Here is a 14,658-nt window from a genome sequence, read left to right as displayed (position 1 = left end):
ACTTCAGCTGGTCGTCTTCACCATGTCTACATGTCTAAGTGCATTGAGTTGCTGCCACGTGATTGGCTGATTAGATATTTGCTTTTATGAGCAGTTGAACAGGTGTACCTAGTAAAGTGGCTGGTGAGCGTAAAGCAATAACTGACTAGTGCAAATTGAGGAGATGACACTCCGTTTTACATGTCTCCACAGATACACAGTCACAGTTTTGAAAAATCTCCATCTTAGAAGGCATTCTTAAAAAATCTGCATTTTAATGGCTTAAAACTCTGCATGTAGACGAGAGGCCAAAACTTACACATTTTCAAAAATATCTGTAGACAGGGCCTTAGAGTGGCTTTTATTTTGAGTCCACTGTTGACACTGTTTAACCATCACCTTGAGATGCCACATCTGTCAGGTGGATGGATTGTGGAAAAGGAGAAGCGCTCACTGAAACCGATTTTAACAAATTTGTGGAAACTGTAGAAGCTGGTACTTGTCAAGCAAACATACCAGTCAAATCCAAAATATAAAGAAGTCTGTTTTGCTTCACTGTCAGTGTGAAGTAGGAGCCTTGTGTCTTTTGTGTGTAAAAACCCTGAGAGTTTGGGAGGATACAAATTGAACTGTCAGAGCAGAGAATAAGAACCATTTGTGAAAAGAAACATGCAGTTCATGTCCTTATCGGGTATTTTAATAGAGTTAGCGTGGCTCTTTTAGTTATTATTTCGAATAATATTCCTCTTCATTATCCAGGGCAGGCCAACATGGTTATGGGTAGTCCGGTAAACTAAACACAATAAAGTGACTGAACCTATTCAGAAATTAGACACAAGTGACAGATATTACATTTAACTATGAATGGATTTTAATTGGCAGGAGACTAAATGTGCAGTTAATGTAAACACAACCGTGTGATAATTGAACAGTAATTGCAGGGTTGTTGGAGATGTCTCCTCACAGAGGACATCAGTAACGTGGGCTGAAAGCAGCGTTTGTGTCCGTTAAATAATTACCCTGCTGTAATTAAAGATACAGTTAAGGCAGCCTCTCTTTATCTCTCTCCCTCTCTGTCTCACACACACAAGCACATATCCCCCGTGGCCCCTGTCATAACGATGTCATGTCTCGTGACGTAAGAGTCGCCTTTATAAGATGCTGGATATCGGAGCAGAGCGCACTTTACGCTCCACTCTTCATCTTGCGGGAGTCTCCACTGTGCGCGCGGATTACAACTCATCCAAAAAGTGGTGACTTGGACATGACAGACTCCCACAAATATAAAACAACAGTTAGGAAAGGGTGGTCTCGTGATGAAGTGTGATGAATAATGACAGCTTTGCCAAAACTACTCACGCGTCCAAAGAAACTGGTGCGCGCAATGACATGCTGATTATGGAGAGAGGACGCGCGGTGGTAACAGGTGGCACTTTGTGATTGCAGGGTGTTTTTCAGCCTTTGTGTCAGCTCCAGTTTTAGAGGGAGAGACTTGGCAGCTGTATGCTCTCAGCAGCAGTGGAGGAATGTGCGAAGTGTTCATGTCCCAAAGGAAAACCATCATGGAGACAGACTTGAGAAGGAAACCGCTGTTCATAAACTTTCCACGTGAGCAATGTGACCAACCATAACCAACCAAAAAATAGGCTACAAAGTGAAGACAAGCTCCGATGAATGGACGGCAGGATGTTTTCCGGTCAGGCTGGTCTGAATTACAGCTTCAACCTGAGCGATGACCGGGAGCTGGTGGACGCGCCGGCGGGCAGAGGGAAGCTCTCCCCGACGGGCTTCGTAGTGCTGTCCGTGGTGCTGGGCTTCATCATGACCTTTGGCTTCCTCAACAACTTCATCGTGCTGCTTCTGTTTTGCAAATTCAAGAAGCTGCGGACGCCGGTGAACATGCTGCTGCTCAACATCAGTGTGAGTGACATGCTGGTGTGTGTCTTCGGCACCACGCTCAGTTTCGCCTCCAGTATCCGGGGGAGGTGGCTGCTGGGGCGCAGCGGCTGCAGCTGGTACGGCTTCATCAACTCCTGCTTCGGTAAGTCAGTCCTGTTCCCTGATACTTCAAGGATGCCTGAGCAGAAACTCTGTTTAGGCTGGTATGTTTGTGAAACTCCTCACAAACACATTTTCCTTTCTTTCTGGTATGTGATTGCATGCCTAATTTTTTTTTTCCAGTTTAGTGGTTATTAATATAACCATAGCACTATCAGTGATGGGGAAGTTACTTCTGGAATTCAGGAAGGTCACAGGTCAGTAGTTATCCTCTAAAAAATGTAATAAGTTGATTACTCCACCAATGTAATAAAGCCTAACTTATTATATTTAAATACTCTTTGATTATTTTTCTGACAAATGTTTTAATCTGGGCACTAAAGCTGGAAAATTGGGTGAAGTTGGGCGAATGATGCAAAGTGATAGAGTGTATGTTTTATTGTTACTTACTTTTGTTTACCGAAAAGAATATTTTTTGATTTTTCATTACAATTTTTTCCCAAATAATTGTAAGTGATTACAGTTACATTTATTACATCACTCCACTATGCTGATAACTATATATATCATGCTATAATACATACTTTGGAAACTCACTTAAGAAAAGCGGAAGTGAAAATGACTTCTTTTCCCCACAGTGGATACAACCTGAGAAATTAAAGGGATAGCTACTTTAGTATACACAGCACAGCAAATCTCCATCTTCCTAATATTGTCATATCACCAGCCCCAGTTATTTGCTTTTCATTGCTTTTGCAGTGCATCAGTGACTATGAGGACTGGTGGGGATTGGATGCATTAATGTTTTCAGTAGAGCGTGGCAGAGCAGCATAAAATTAGAGCTCATCTTGCGATGGGATCACTCCAGCCATGATACAGTGGTTTGAATGGAATTTAAAGGGAATGTTGGCCAGAGGTGTAAAGTGAGGTGGCCAGTGGCTCCTTCCCTACTTCTGGTGTCCTTGTTCAGACCACGCCCATCTTCAACCTTGGTCTTCATCTTGGTCTTCAACTATACATCTGTAAAGTTTTGTGACTCTAACTTGCATTGTTACGACGTTATCGCATTGCAACACATTCTCACTCCGACCTTGTCACATTCCGATATTTGGTCATGGACCTTCCATGTCCAGATACGACGTGCAAGGTACCCTGGGTGCGTTGGTTGTAGACGTTCTGGGATGCTGTGTCAAATTCTGCTTGTTACACGTGTTGTCTCCTTTCAAAATACACTTAAGTTTTCACAGGAAATTTACCGTCTACTAGGTAGGTCCTTATAGGGTTGGCTTTATAATCTTACGAGACGCAAACACCGCCCTCCCGGACAAAAGTCAGTGTTCAATGGACCCACCCACGACCCTGCTCGGACTTTTACTGCCTTAACTTTCATTTTTGACCTGCTGTGTTTCCCCCTGACGCCACCGAGCGCTGTTAAAGTATAGCAGCAAATGGCCACGTTTCATGCTGACTTCAAAGGACGCCTTTTATCGTCAGTGTCTGATGCCGCAAGTAACTGCCCAAACACCGGATTTCGACGAGTTTGGAGTAAGACCAGGTTGCGTGTTGACAAAATCTGTGCACAGACAGACATATAAAAACCCGACAAAATACTCAAAATGGCTTCAGTGGTAGTTCTACTACAATAGATTTCGTCTGGACTACATTTTGCCTTGATGACGCACTTATACAGACACACAAGCTGAAAATAGTATCAGCCAACTATACATCACTTTACTTTTAGAACACACAACGTAAAGACAGACTCGTGCTCTGGACCCCTGACATATACAGCCTATTTTTAAAACTATAACCAAGATTCTTACTGAGTGGGACATTATACAGTTGGAAAATCAAGCTCTCCAGTGGATTAACTATGTAATGGTGACACTGTGTCTAGTTTGCCATGACGGTACTATCATTTCTTGTTACTTAACAGCCAACAACATGCTGATACATCTGTAATAATATGGGCCCAGCAGATTGATCAGTCTAGCTCTGCTTTGCATTCTTTTCTTTTTTTAAAAGATATTTTTTGGGCCATTTTGCCTTTAATGGACATGCAGCAAAGGGCCACAGGCTGGATTCAAACCCGGGCCGCCGCGGCAACAGCCTTGTACATGGGGCGCCTGCTCTACCACTAAGCCACCAACACTCCCTCTGCTTTGCATTCTGACCTTTACCAACCAAATGCAAAAGGGATTGCAGTCAGATAATTATATTCATGCACCACACTGTTTATGACAACTCACAGAAAGGCAGTAATCATAATATATAATTGGAGGGGCACATCCCTGCCTAATATGCTCAGAATGCCCACCCCAATTTATCACACACCAAGTAGCCGTCCAAAGTAATCATGAGCAAATGTAATCATAATCATAAATAAATTTAACAAACTGCCATTAGGGATCTAGTGTTGCACTCTGCTGCAGCTCTGTGTGTGGTTTGTACAAGTGGTGTCGCTGTACCCCAGCAGAAGCCGTTGATCAACTGCTGTGAGTAAATAGGCCCATAATGAATGTCAAACACTACACTCTCTCTCTATTTCATGACTTTCAAGTGCATTTTAAAATAGTGGTTCCCAACTGGTCCAGCCACAGGGTCCAGACTTCTCCTTAAGGCCCATTTATACTCCCTTTACGTACAAAAATGTATACGTCCGTTTCAAACAATGTTACCGTCACTGCCCACATACTTCCATGCGTCCTTTACGTTGGCATGGATGTTAACCAATATATCCACCAGGGGGCAGACCAGAGTCAAAAGTTTATGACAACAACAAACTCAAAAACAAACATGGCGACTGTGGAGGAGATACTGATAATGTACCTCTTGCATAAAATACAAAGTCTCTAGTACTGCCGATGAGAGAAATTGACAACGAGTGTCATTTCCAGTACTTTAGGATGTCCGCCAGGGCATTTGATAACCGCCATTGTTATTTCTTCTTCATGTCTCACTAGAGCTACGTATCGGGTAGTGACAGCAACACTGCCCCCACGGTTTCTGGTGGTACTGCTCCGTTTGGCCCGTATCCGTAAGATTTATGGAAATGTGCAGAAATACGGACAAAATGAACGCGGAGCATGGACAGAAGGCTCCGTCTGTATTTTCAGCTCCATACTTGCACTTGGCCATGTCGTCGAGCTAGTTTTCAGTCTCTGTGAAATAGCTGTCTGTTAGTCACTCACTCTGATTTTTACAGACTAGACACATTTTCAAGTCACTTGTGGTCCATTCAGAATGGACCTGCAACCCACCGTTTAGGAACCACCATTTTAAAAAGTGGTAAACTAGAATCTAACACGAGTGTTGCAGAGGCTGTATCACTGTTGACTTTGATCGTTTTTGTGAAGTGTTACGAAACGATAATTTATCTTCTCCCAGTGTTATGCTAAACAGCTGTCAGAACGTTAACTAGCACGCATAGATTCTGTGCATCAGTTAACAAATAGCCAATATGTTATCGTCAATATGCCATTTTGCACTGAAGCTGTAATTGTGAAAATAATACTTTGCCAAGAGTGTCAAAAAGCGTGCAGATTTGGTCCACCCTAGTGTTGACTCATGACTGCCCTGTCTTGCAGGCTTCTTATCAAAATAAACCATGTTAGATTTTTTCTTAACATCCTGGACAAAAGCCCTCAACCTTGTGTGAGTTACCTTCTTTGTGCATCAAGATAAAAACGTACATGTTTTCATATTTCATTCACCTGAATGACGTTTTTCTATCAGTGGTTTTATTGCGCCCACCAGGAGGTGGAGTAATAATGTAAGACAATCAATGCACTGACATTCATGCCTACATCTCCTAACCTTTGAAGTATCAGATAAGAAGAAATGACTCACTGATTCTTGTGGATGTGTTTCTGTGCTCTCTGTAGATATTAATCTCGTCTACGATCCACTGAGTTTTTAAAATGAGATACAGGCTCCCAAGAATTTTGTAGCTGTTAGCTTTGATACTGTACAGAGGATTCACGTCTCCGTATTTAAGGTGAAAAGGCTGTTTTACAGATCTTCAGGATGCTCAGTTTTGGGTTAAACTTTTGATAAAAAAAAACCATTTTGATGCTTTTCTGGGTTTGGCAGTGACCACTCTTCTTGTGTTGTAAGAACATGGGAGTTGCTGGTCTGCCGCTGATTCGATTGCTAGATTGTGTTATTGTGTGACTTTGCTAAATCTGAACTAACCCTTTCAAAAACCAAAGTCACACAATAACACAAACTACCTACAAATTAAGGCAGTGGTTCATCAGCCGAAAGTATAGATAAGTTGTGTCCACATACTCGGCGCAAAGTCAAACACGTTCTCGGTGGGTGTTGGCCTCTGCCAGGGTTGTCCCTGGTCTATGATCCTGTTTGTGATATTCATGTACAGGATTGGGATGCGCAGCTGGTGGGAGGAAGGGGTCCGGTTTGGAGACCGCAGAATTGTATCTCCCCTTTTTGCAGATGATGTGGTTCTGTTGGCTTCATCAAACCGTGACCTCCAGCATGCACTGGGGCGATTTGCAGCCGAGTGTGAAGAAGTAGGGATGAGAGTCAGCACCTCCAAGTCTGAGGCCATGGTTCTCTGCCGGAAGCTGGTGGACTACCCCCTCCAAGTGGGGAGAGAGGTATTGCCTCAAGCTGAGGGAGTTCAAGTATCTCAGGGTCTTGTTCACGAGTGAGGGTAGAATGGAGTGTGAGATGGATCTGCGGTTTGGCACAGCATCCGCAGTGAAGTGGGCTCTGTGCTGCTTCAATTTACTGGTCCATCGATGTCCCAACCCTGACCTGTGATCATGAGCTCTGGGTAGTGACCAAAAGAATGACGTCGCCAATACAAGGGGCCGAAATGAGTTTCCTCCGTGGGATGGCTGGGCTCAGCCTTAGAGATAGGGTAAGGAGCTCGGACATCCGGAGGGAGCTAGGAGTAGAGCTGCTGCTCCTTCGCGTCGAAAGGGGTCAGTTGAGGTAGTTCAGGCGTCTGATCAGGATGCCTCTTGGGCGCCTTCCATTGGAGGTCTTCCAGGCACGTCCCACTGGTAGGAGGCCCCGGGGCAGACCCAGAACACGCTGGAGGGATTACATATTTCATCTGGCCTGGGAATTCCTTGGGGTCCCCCAGGAGGAGCTGGAAAGTGTTGCTGGGGAGAGGGATGTTTGGGGTCCTTTGCTTAGCCTGCTGTCCCTGCAACCCAACTTTGGATAGACTTTTATAGGTAGCTAAAATAATTAAATAACTGTTGCCCCCGTCCACAGCAGGACATTGCTTACAGCTTCTCATGGAGATAAACCTGCCTACTTCTATAAACTGGGCGCGTACCAACCAACTTCTACTTTATGTAATACACTAACTATGAATAAGTACCTCATAAAACCCCACTTCAAAAAATCCAACCCCAACACTGCATGTGTCTCTCTTGACAGTCAATCTTCAGTCATTCATTTTCAATAGTGGTTAGAGGGATGCTAATCTACAGCATTCTTATGCTTGTTGATTTATTTTTCCTTTCGTTCCCTTTTTAATATAATTTTCTCAGTTTTCCTTCCTTACCCTCTGACAATAATATCCTTTGTCTAAATGTATGCTTTGTGAAATTTGTGTCTGTGTATTCACCTGCTGTGCTTTGTTATGCCTCGCTGATACAAAAAAAAGGGGGGGCAGATTTTGTTGAGACACATTTACATTTTATTACTATCAGCAGGTGATTATTTTGACTTTGTCACCCTCTGGGCTCCTCTAGGCTCTGTTTTCCAGAACACAGGACATGACTCAACATGGCTCTGAATGCTGCAGATAGCACTGAAAGCAATTTTTATTTTTCATTTTGACACTGACATTTATCTCTTTATTTCTTCTCTTGCTTCATATTTGTGTCACTGTGAACAAAATACATAAAGATAATATCACTATGACATTCTAACAAATACTTTGTGTGCGTCTGCATGTAAATAACTGTGTGTACCTCGTTGTGCATATTTGTGTACCATGTAAAGACTCATGCAGAAATTATGTCCTCAGCTTTTGATTTGCATCCTTCAAATAGAAATAAATTATACAACTAGATGATTTTCATTTTTTTAATCAAGTTTTATCAATAAAAGTGACACTACACAAATGATGCTTCTGTATGTGTGTCTGTGGGTGTATTATTTGTTTCCTTGTCCACGTGTTCTTTTATTTTTTCTGACATGTGATGTCTCGGTTTCAAACTGCTTCACACGGTATAATGCCCAAAAGTAAACACACAAACAAATTAATTCACAAGCAATCTCACATCGTCCCTCACAATAAGTGCTCCCGTACTTGAATGGAGCATGTTAATGTGGTTACATGTTCACCAACATCCAGCATGCTCACATGGTTCAGGACATGTTGTTCTCCCCAGCCATAGCATTGTTAAAAGAACATTACACCATCTGTTTCACATGCCCATTGATGCATGGTTACGCTTTAACACGTGAATATAGCAGAGTGCTTTGCTTAAACTGCAAACACCCATATTAATGCCTGACTTGAATTATTCATCTGTACATCTCCCTGCCAACATATCCACCCCTGTTGTCTTTTCTTCAGAGGAGATAGCTGAGGTGCTGCTTCTAAACGTCACTGCAGGAGCACGAACTCACAATTCATATGTTCCATCATGACTGATCACCATTTGTTCTTGGCCTACCCATGGCTACACTTCAGCAAGGTTCAAACAAAAAATAAAGGCTTGTAAAGGATGACATTGTATTGCAAAGAGCAGAGAAAACATAGAAAGCCCCCTTGGTCTTTCAAAGGTCTACTTGCCTCTGATTTTCTGAGGGAAACCAGAGCACCGGAAACCTGAGCGACGCAGGATGACTCACCCGTGTTCATTCAGTCTACTTGTTACAGTCCTTTACTGCAGCTTTACAGATGTTTTTAGGACCTATGACACAACTAAGAGAGGAAATGCATTAGCCATCAGAAAACCAGCCTCTATTGAAACAAGATGAGACACTGTTTACAGGCGTATGTGCTGTCTTTTTATATCATTCATGGCACGAAGCAAAAACAGTTCTCTTAGGTTGCTTTCACACCTGCCCTGTTTGGTTCGGTTCAGCTGAACTCAAATTCGTCTGCCCCTTTAGTGCAGTTCATTTGGGCAGGTGTGAACACAGCAATTGCACGCGCGTGCGTACCAAAACAATCGGACCAAGACAACCTGGATACAAATGAACTCTGATGCAGTTTGTTTGTGGTTAGACCTGGATCTGAACCAACTGCAGTCACATGACACATTGTTTGGGTTAAACATGAGCATGTTACAGTCCTGGAGGATTATTAATGTGCACCTCCTCCTGTACTGCCTTAATATGCACATTCAGCACATCCAATGCATCAAAACATTGTTTTCTAGTTGGAGCCGCACCTCGTTTTCAAACTGTATGGTTTGACTAAAATGAACAATGACAGCAATATAGTCCATGATGACCAGCAGCATGGCTACTTGGTCCACACTGAAATATCTCAACAGCTACTGGATGGATTTCCATAAAACTTTGTATATACATTAATGGTCCCCAGAGGATGAATCTTACTGACTGGTGATCCCCTGTTTAGTCCCTCTAAAGGCCCAGACACTCCAAACCGACATCAAAGAACTAGTAGTGATAAAGGCCAACTGTTGTGGCGCCTCACATCCCCTGTGTCTTTGCAAAAAAGTTGCACTTGTAGACACTGCATAGGCTACAGCCAAGTGCCAACCAGCACATATGTTCTGCATCTGCGTGAGAGGTAATAACTCTCCATACCAGCAGGTGGCGGTAGTCTGTACTGTCATTCAAAGAGGGAAACCAAAGAACAACAGGATGCTTTCAGTTCACACTGATGAGTAGCCATCATGACCCCAGAAGCAGCATCAAGCTTTGAAGCTAGTTTTACACAATAGCCAAACTGGAAATTCCAACTTTCGGGTCCATCACATGATGCCACTGGGCCTCAAAAAACATTTTCCTCTACATTGACTTTGGAAAAGATATGTCTGCAAATCAATGGATAAATCTGACTAATTTCACTCGCAGGATTTGATCCACTGGTCAGATGACATCTCAAAAGTCTAGAGGAGCTGCATGATTAAATCATTTTATCCCTGGACCCCATTCAAATTAGCATAGGTTAGCTGTTCAGCTGCTGAAAGTCTCTAGTACGCTTGCTCTGTTGGCCCAGGGATCCAAGAGATCTGAGTAATTTTATACCCGGCTAGTTGAACTTTTTTGGCTTCCTGTGTCACTGAGCAACTTTCATAGGCACGTCCATGGTAGCCATGCCAACATACTGGTTTTGATGGGGTTTCAAGAGCAAAGCGGAGCAAAGTTAAAAACAAACTATGATGTCGGGCAATGTTGAGAAGACGTACGTTTACAGCTTTGAAAGCAACGTTTATCTTGTCTATAGCAGTTGCCAACCTGAGCTGGCAAGATGGCGACACACCTAGTTGCAGCAGCCTTTCCTGAGTTGGTATTTTATATTAATCTCTACGTCTGCGTCTGTGACTTGTTGTCATGGAGACAGCTCTGGTAAATATGTACAGTCGACAGTTTCTGTTACATATCAGAAGATTGCCTTTCCATGCCTATAGGAGCGTCCCTGTGGGAGAGTTACAGCTGCTCTGACTGCAGCACCAACCAGCAGAGACCATGGCCTCCCCCCTGGCCACAGCCGGTGTGAGGAAGTGCTGAGAGCAGTGTGAAAGAGCCCGGAAGTGTGTTAAGTACAGGAGTATCCAGGCTAGGCTAAAAGCTAGCCCCCACCAGCCGGCTGGACTGTTCATCCTGCTGGCAAAAATACACTCCCTGGACAATAAACTGGATCACCTGAGAAAGCAGAGGACAACTCAGCATGAGATCATGAGATGAGAGACTGCTGTGTTTTTGTTTGGCTGCGAAGCCAGCCTCTGTGTCTATATCACCAAAGCATGGTGTCGGGATGCTGTTGTCGTCTTCAAGCACTGCTCACCACCAACTGAGTTTTTATTCTTGAACCGCAGCCATACAACCTGCCGAGAGAAGTCCCGAGCATTACTATGGTGACCGTGTATGTCCCTCCCAGAGCTAATGCTAAGGAGGCCCTGAATGAACTACATGACAGCATCAGTGAGCAGCAGACTGCACATAATGATGCATTTTTCATTGTACTGGGAGATTTTAACCATGCAAACCTAAAAACAGATGCTGTACCAGGCTCTGCGTTGACACAGAGTTTAAGCTGTATCCTACACTGTGTCCTACACTGTAGCCTGACATGCACCTCCCCAGAAATGTAACAACACGCCATGGCGACCCAGACCCCCTGTCTATTTTTGTAAGCTGAAACCATTTCCCTCAGTGGAAACAAAGTTTTTATTTACTTAAGATAAGAGACTATAAATTGTGAAGACAATAAAGCCTCTACAACCATTTTAAGTCTTGTGTGTGATTTATCCTCTCTCACCTCATCTCTCGCTAGGCTAATTTATGTAAAATACCATAGGCGAGTTATAGTTATCAAGCTATGTTTAATGTGTGTTTTGGGTGTGTTTTGAATCAACTAAACTTTACAGCACTTCACAGAATCCTCCGCCACCTTCTAGTGTTTTGGAGGTGTAACTGCAGGGTGACACAGACACACCACTGCACAAATATAAATGCTCACAACGGCATAGGCCATGTGTGCAGGCTAGAACTGACACACATATATAAATGCCGCTGCAGACCACATCTCCATTGTGCTAACACCTGCATACAGACCTCAAGTGAAACTGGTTAAACTTGTATAGAAATAAATTAGAAATACATTAGAGTGTAGCCAGAATGGAGCACCCCAGCTTTACAGGACTGCCAGAGAGGAATATCTCCAAAGACGCAGCCACCCACAAACACCACACTGACGTACACAGAGACTGTGATGGATTACATCAACAACTGCACGTATGATGAAACAGAAACCAGGACAATCACTGTGCACTTCAATCAGAAACCATGGATTACTGGGGAGGTTCACTCTCCATTAAAGCCCTGAGTTGTAGCATCAGAGCAGGTGATGAGGCAGCTCTGAGAACTGCAAGGAACAATCTGTCTTGGGAAATCATGAGAGCAAAATGACAGTGCACCTGGTGGAATAACAACAACTTCACTAATGACAGACACACAAGGAGTCTGTGGCAGAGAATCCACGTCATCACAGATTACAAAGCCCCCCCATGGGTCTGTGACAGCGACCCATCCCTCCCTACCCAGCTGGATGACTTCTATGCATGGTTTGGTTTGTATGGTTTTAGGCTACAAACAATATACCTGCTCTGAAAGCTTTGCCACAGCCTGGTGAACAAGCTCTGTGTCTCGGCCCAACCAGCGTGACGAGAGTCCTGTCTCAGATTAGCCCCAGGGCTGCAGGACAGAACAACAAACCTGGACAGGCACTTGGGGACCGGCTGAGCAGCTGAAAGATGTTTTTACAGACATCTTTAACACTTGATGCTGTTGTCCCAAAGTGCCTTATGTCTGCCACCATCATGAATGTGCCAAAGAATTCCCCTGTATCATACCTTACAGACTATTTGTTGCACTGACACTCCCAATCATGAAGTGTTTTGAGAGGCTGCTCAGCCAGAACATCAGAACAATACTGCACCCAACTATGGACCCCCACAGGTCAACTCCACAGGTGATGCTGTATCCACCACCGTGCACCTGGCACTAACAGCTGGAAAAAAGGGCTCACACATCAGAATGTTGTTGATTTCAGCTCTACATTCAACACATCACTCCTCAACAGCTGATTGGGAAGCTGAGCACACTGGACTTTAATGTACCTCTTTGCAAAACCTCGAGCACCATCACACTGAGCACTGGCTGCCCTCAGGGCTATTTGCTCAGCCCACTCCTGTTCATCAAAAACTGTTCTGCCAGGTCCAGCTCCAACCACATCGTCAGATTTGCTGATGATACGACAGTACCATACAGAGAGGAGGTAAAGCAACTGGCCACAACCTCTCTTCAAACGTGAGAAGACTAAGGAGTTGGTTGCCCTATAAGAGCTCTCTGTAACAGGGTCACTTGTGCAGTAGTAATATGTGACAAGTCAAATGTACATTTGTAATGTTGAGTGTTATAAATTCACAAAATTTGGTTCAGTTGTTATTACTTGACATGCTTACAGTAGGCCTCCATATCAATATGTGGAATGTTTGATATCCAGTTTCTGTGCTAGTGTTGTGTCGTTTGCAAATGAATCGTTCAAAAGAACAAATCTGTTGAGTGAATTTACTGAACTGAATCACTTCCAGAGCTGATTTGTTAATTTCTCAATTCAGTTGAGCTCAGCAGAGAGTGTGCAGGCCGGGAGTGGGACTGTCGATTCGGTCCGTGCGAACGATGAATCACTAGAAAGTCGCGAGGCAGCCAGGGTGCAGGGAGGGACTGCCGCGTGACGAATCACTCGGTGAACGAATCACTTGGTGAACGAATCACTTGGTGAACGACGTAACCCTGATACCTGAGTGATTCAGATCATTTCCTCTCAGCGATACACTTTGTCCATCACCATTCTGTACCCCTACGTTCACCTTTGGGGGTATCCCACCAATAAAGGGGTGTCTACCACCTTGCCTCTCCCCGTTTGCTGTTGTGCTCTGTAGGAGAGGGGCTGGAGTTTGCATGGTTATGTTCAACGGAGGATTTTGTTTTTGCCACTTGCTGTCAGGAGAGGAATAAACGGAGACCACCTGTGAAGATTATCAAGGTCTGGGCCTCTTTATATTTACACAAGGCAGACATCACAAGAGTCCACTAGTTACATCTCCATCTGCTAATGTTACATCATTACCGGCAGCGTTTCAAACTGACGCCGTCCAGTGGTGTATCATTACGCCGCTTCCCAAGACAGCCCAGTAATGCCTCCACTTTCCGTGGAGACTGAAAAAAGCAAACTCCCCACTCTTCATCATGACAGCATTCTACAGAGGAACTGTCAAGAGCATCCTAACATATTGCATCATTGTCTGGTATGAGAACTGTTCAGCGGCCACCCATAAATCCCTGCAGAGAATAAAGACAGCTGCTGAAAAGATCATAGGTGTGTCTCTTCTTTCTGTCGCCGATATCTACATGCACCTGTGTCAGGAAGGCAACCAAAATAATGACTGACCCCTTCTATTCCCCCATAGCGCTCCTGCCATCTGGAAGGAAGTTCCAGAGCATCCGTGCAACATCTGCCAGACTGCAATCGTTTTTCCCCCGAAGCTATCAGAACTCTGAACACTCTCCAAATGCTGCCACCCATCCTTCCCTCCAACAGCATGGGATGATATATGCAAACAAATGCACCAACATTTTTCTACTCTACATTGCACATATGCTGCATTAGCACTTTGTTACATGGTTTATGTGTTTGAAATGTGTGCTAAATGTATCTATTGAATTTCTAAATGACAGCCTGATCAGTGGAGAACAGTATTTGCTCCCATATAATTAGGCTGAGTGATTGGGATTCTGAGTCTGATGTGACTCCTCACTGGTTCCACTGCACTGCTTGACAGTGTTTAAGAACGCTTGAGAACGTTGTTAGTTCTGCTTGTGCTGCTGATTGGCTAATCATTAGTCTCCCTACACACTTACCGGATCAATTATTTTTCAGTTGAGAAACGGCCATTTCATGTCAGGATGCTAGACGAAAGAGTCAGCTTG

At 44.0% G+C, this 14,658-nt stretch overlaps 1 protein-coding gene across 2 annotated transcripts in view; it reads left to right on the top strand.

Annotated features, from left to right (window-relative positions):
- The first annotated feature begins 1,104 nt into the window (after positions 1–1,104).
- The window catches only part of tmtops2b (teleost multiple tissue opsin 2b), a 52,969-nt gene continuing 39,415 nt past the window's right edge, over positions 1,105–14,658 (top strand). Inside the window, exon 1 of one of the 2 annotated variants that reach the window (XM_049594553.1) lies at positions 1,105–2,020. In XM_049594553.1, coding sequence (XP_049450510.1) covers positions 1,654–2,020 — 367 coding nt within the window. In that variant the 5' untranslated portion in view covers positions 1,105–1,653. The remainder of the gene's footprint in view (positions 2,021–14,658) is intronic. The other variant, XM_049594551.1, reaches the window with a different exon arrangement.

This window comes from Epinephelus fuscoguttatus, linkage group LG13, assembly GCF_011397635.1.
Source record: "Epinephelus fuscoguttatus linkage group LG13, E.fuscoguttatus.final_Chr_v1".
NCBI classification, from domain to species: domain Eukaryota; kingdom Metazoa; phylum Chordata; class Actinopteri; order Perciformes; family Serranidae; genus Epinephelus; species Epinephelus fuscoguttatus.
The sequence above is the reverse complement of the archived record's forward strand: the minus strand, read 5'-3'. Positions and strand labels throughout refer to the sequence as shown.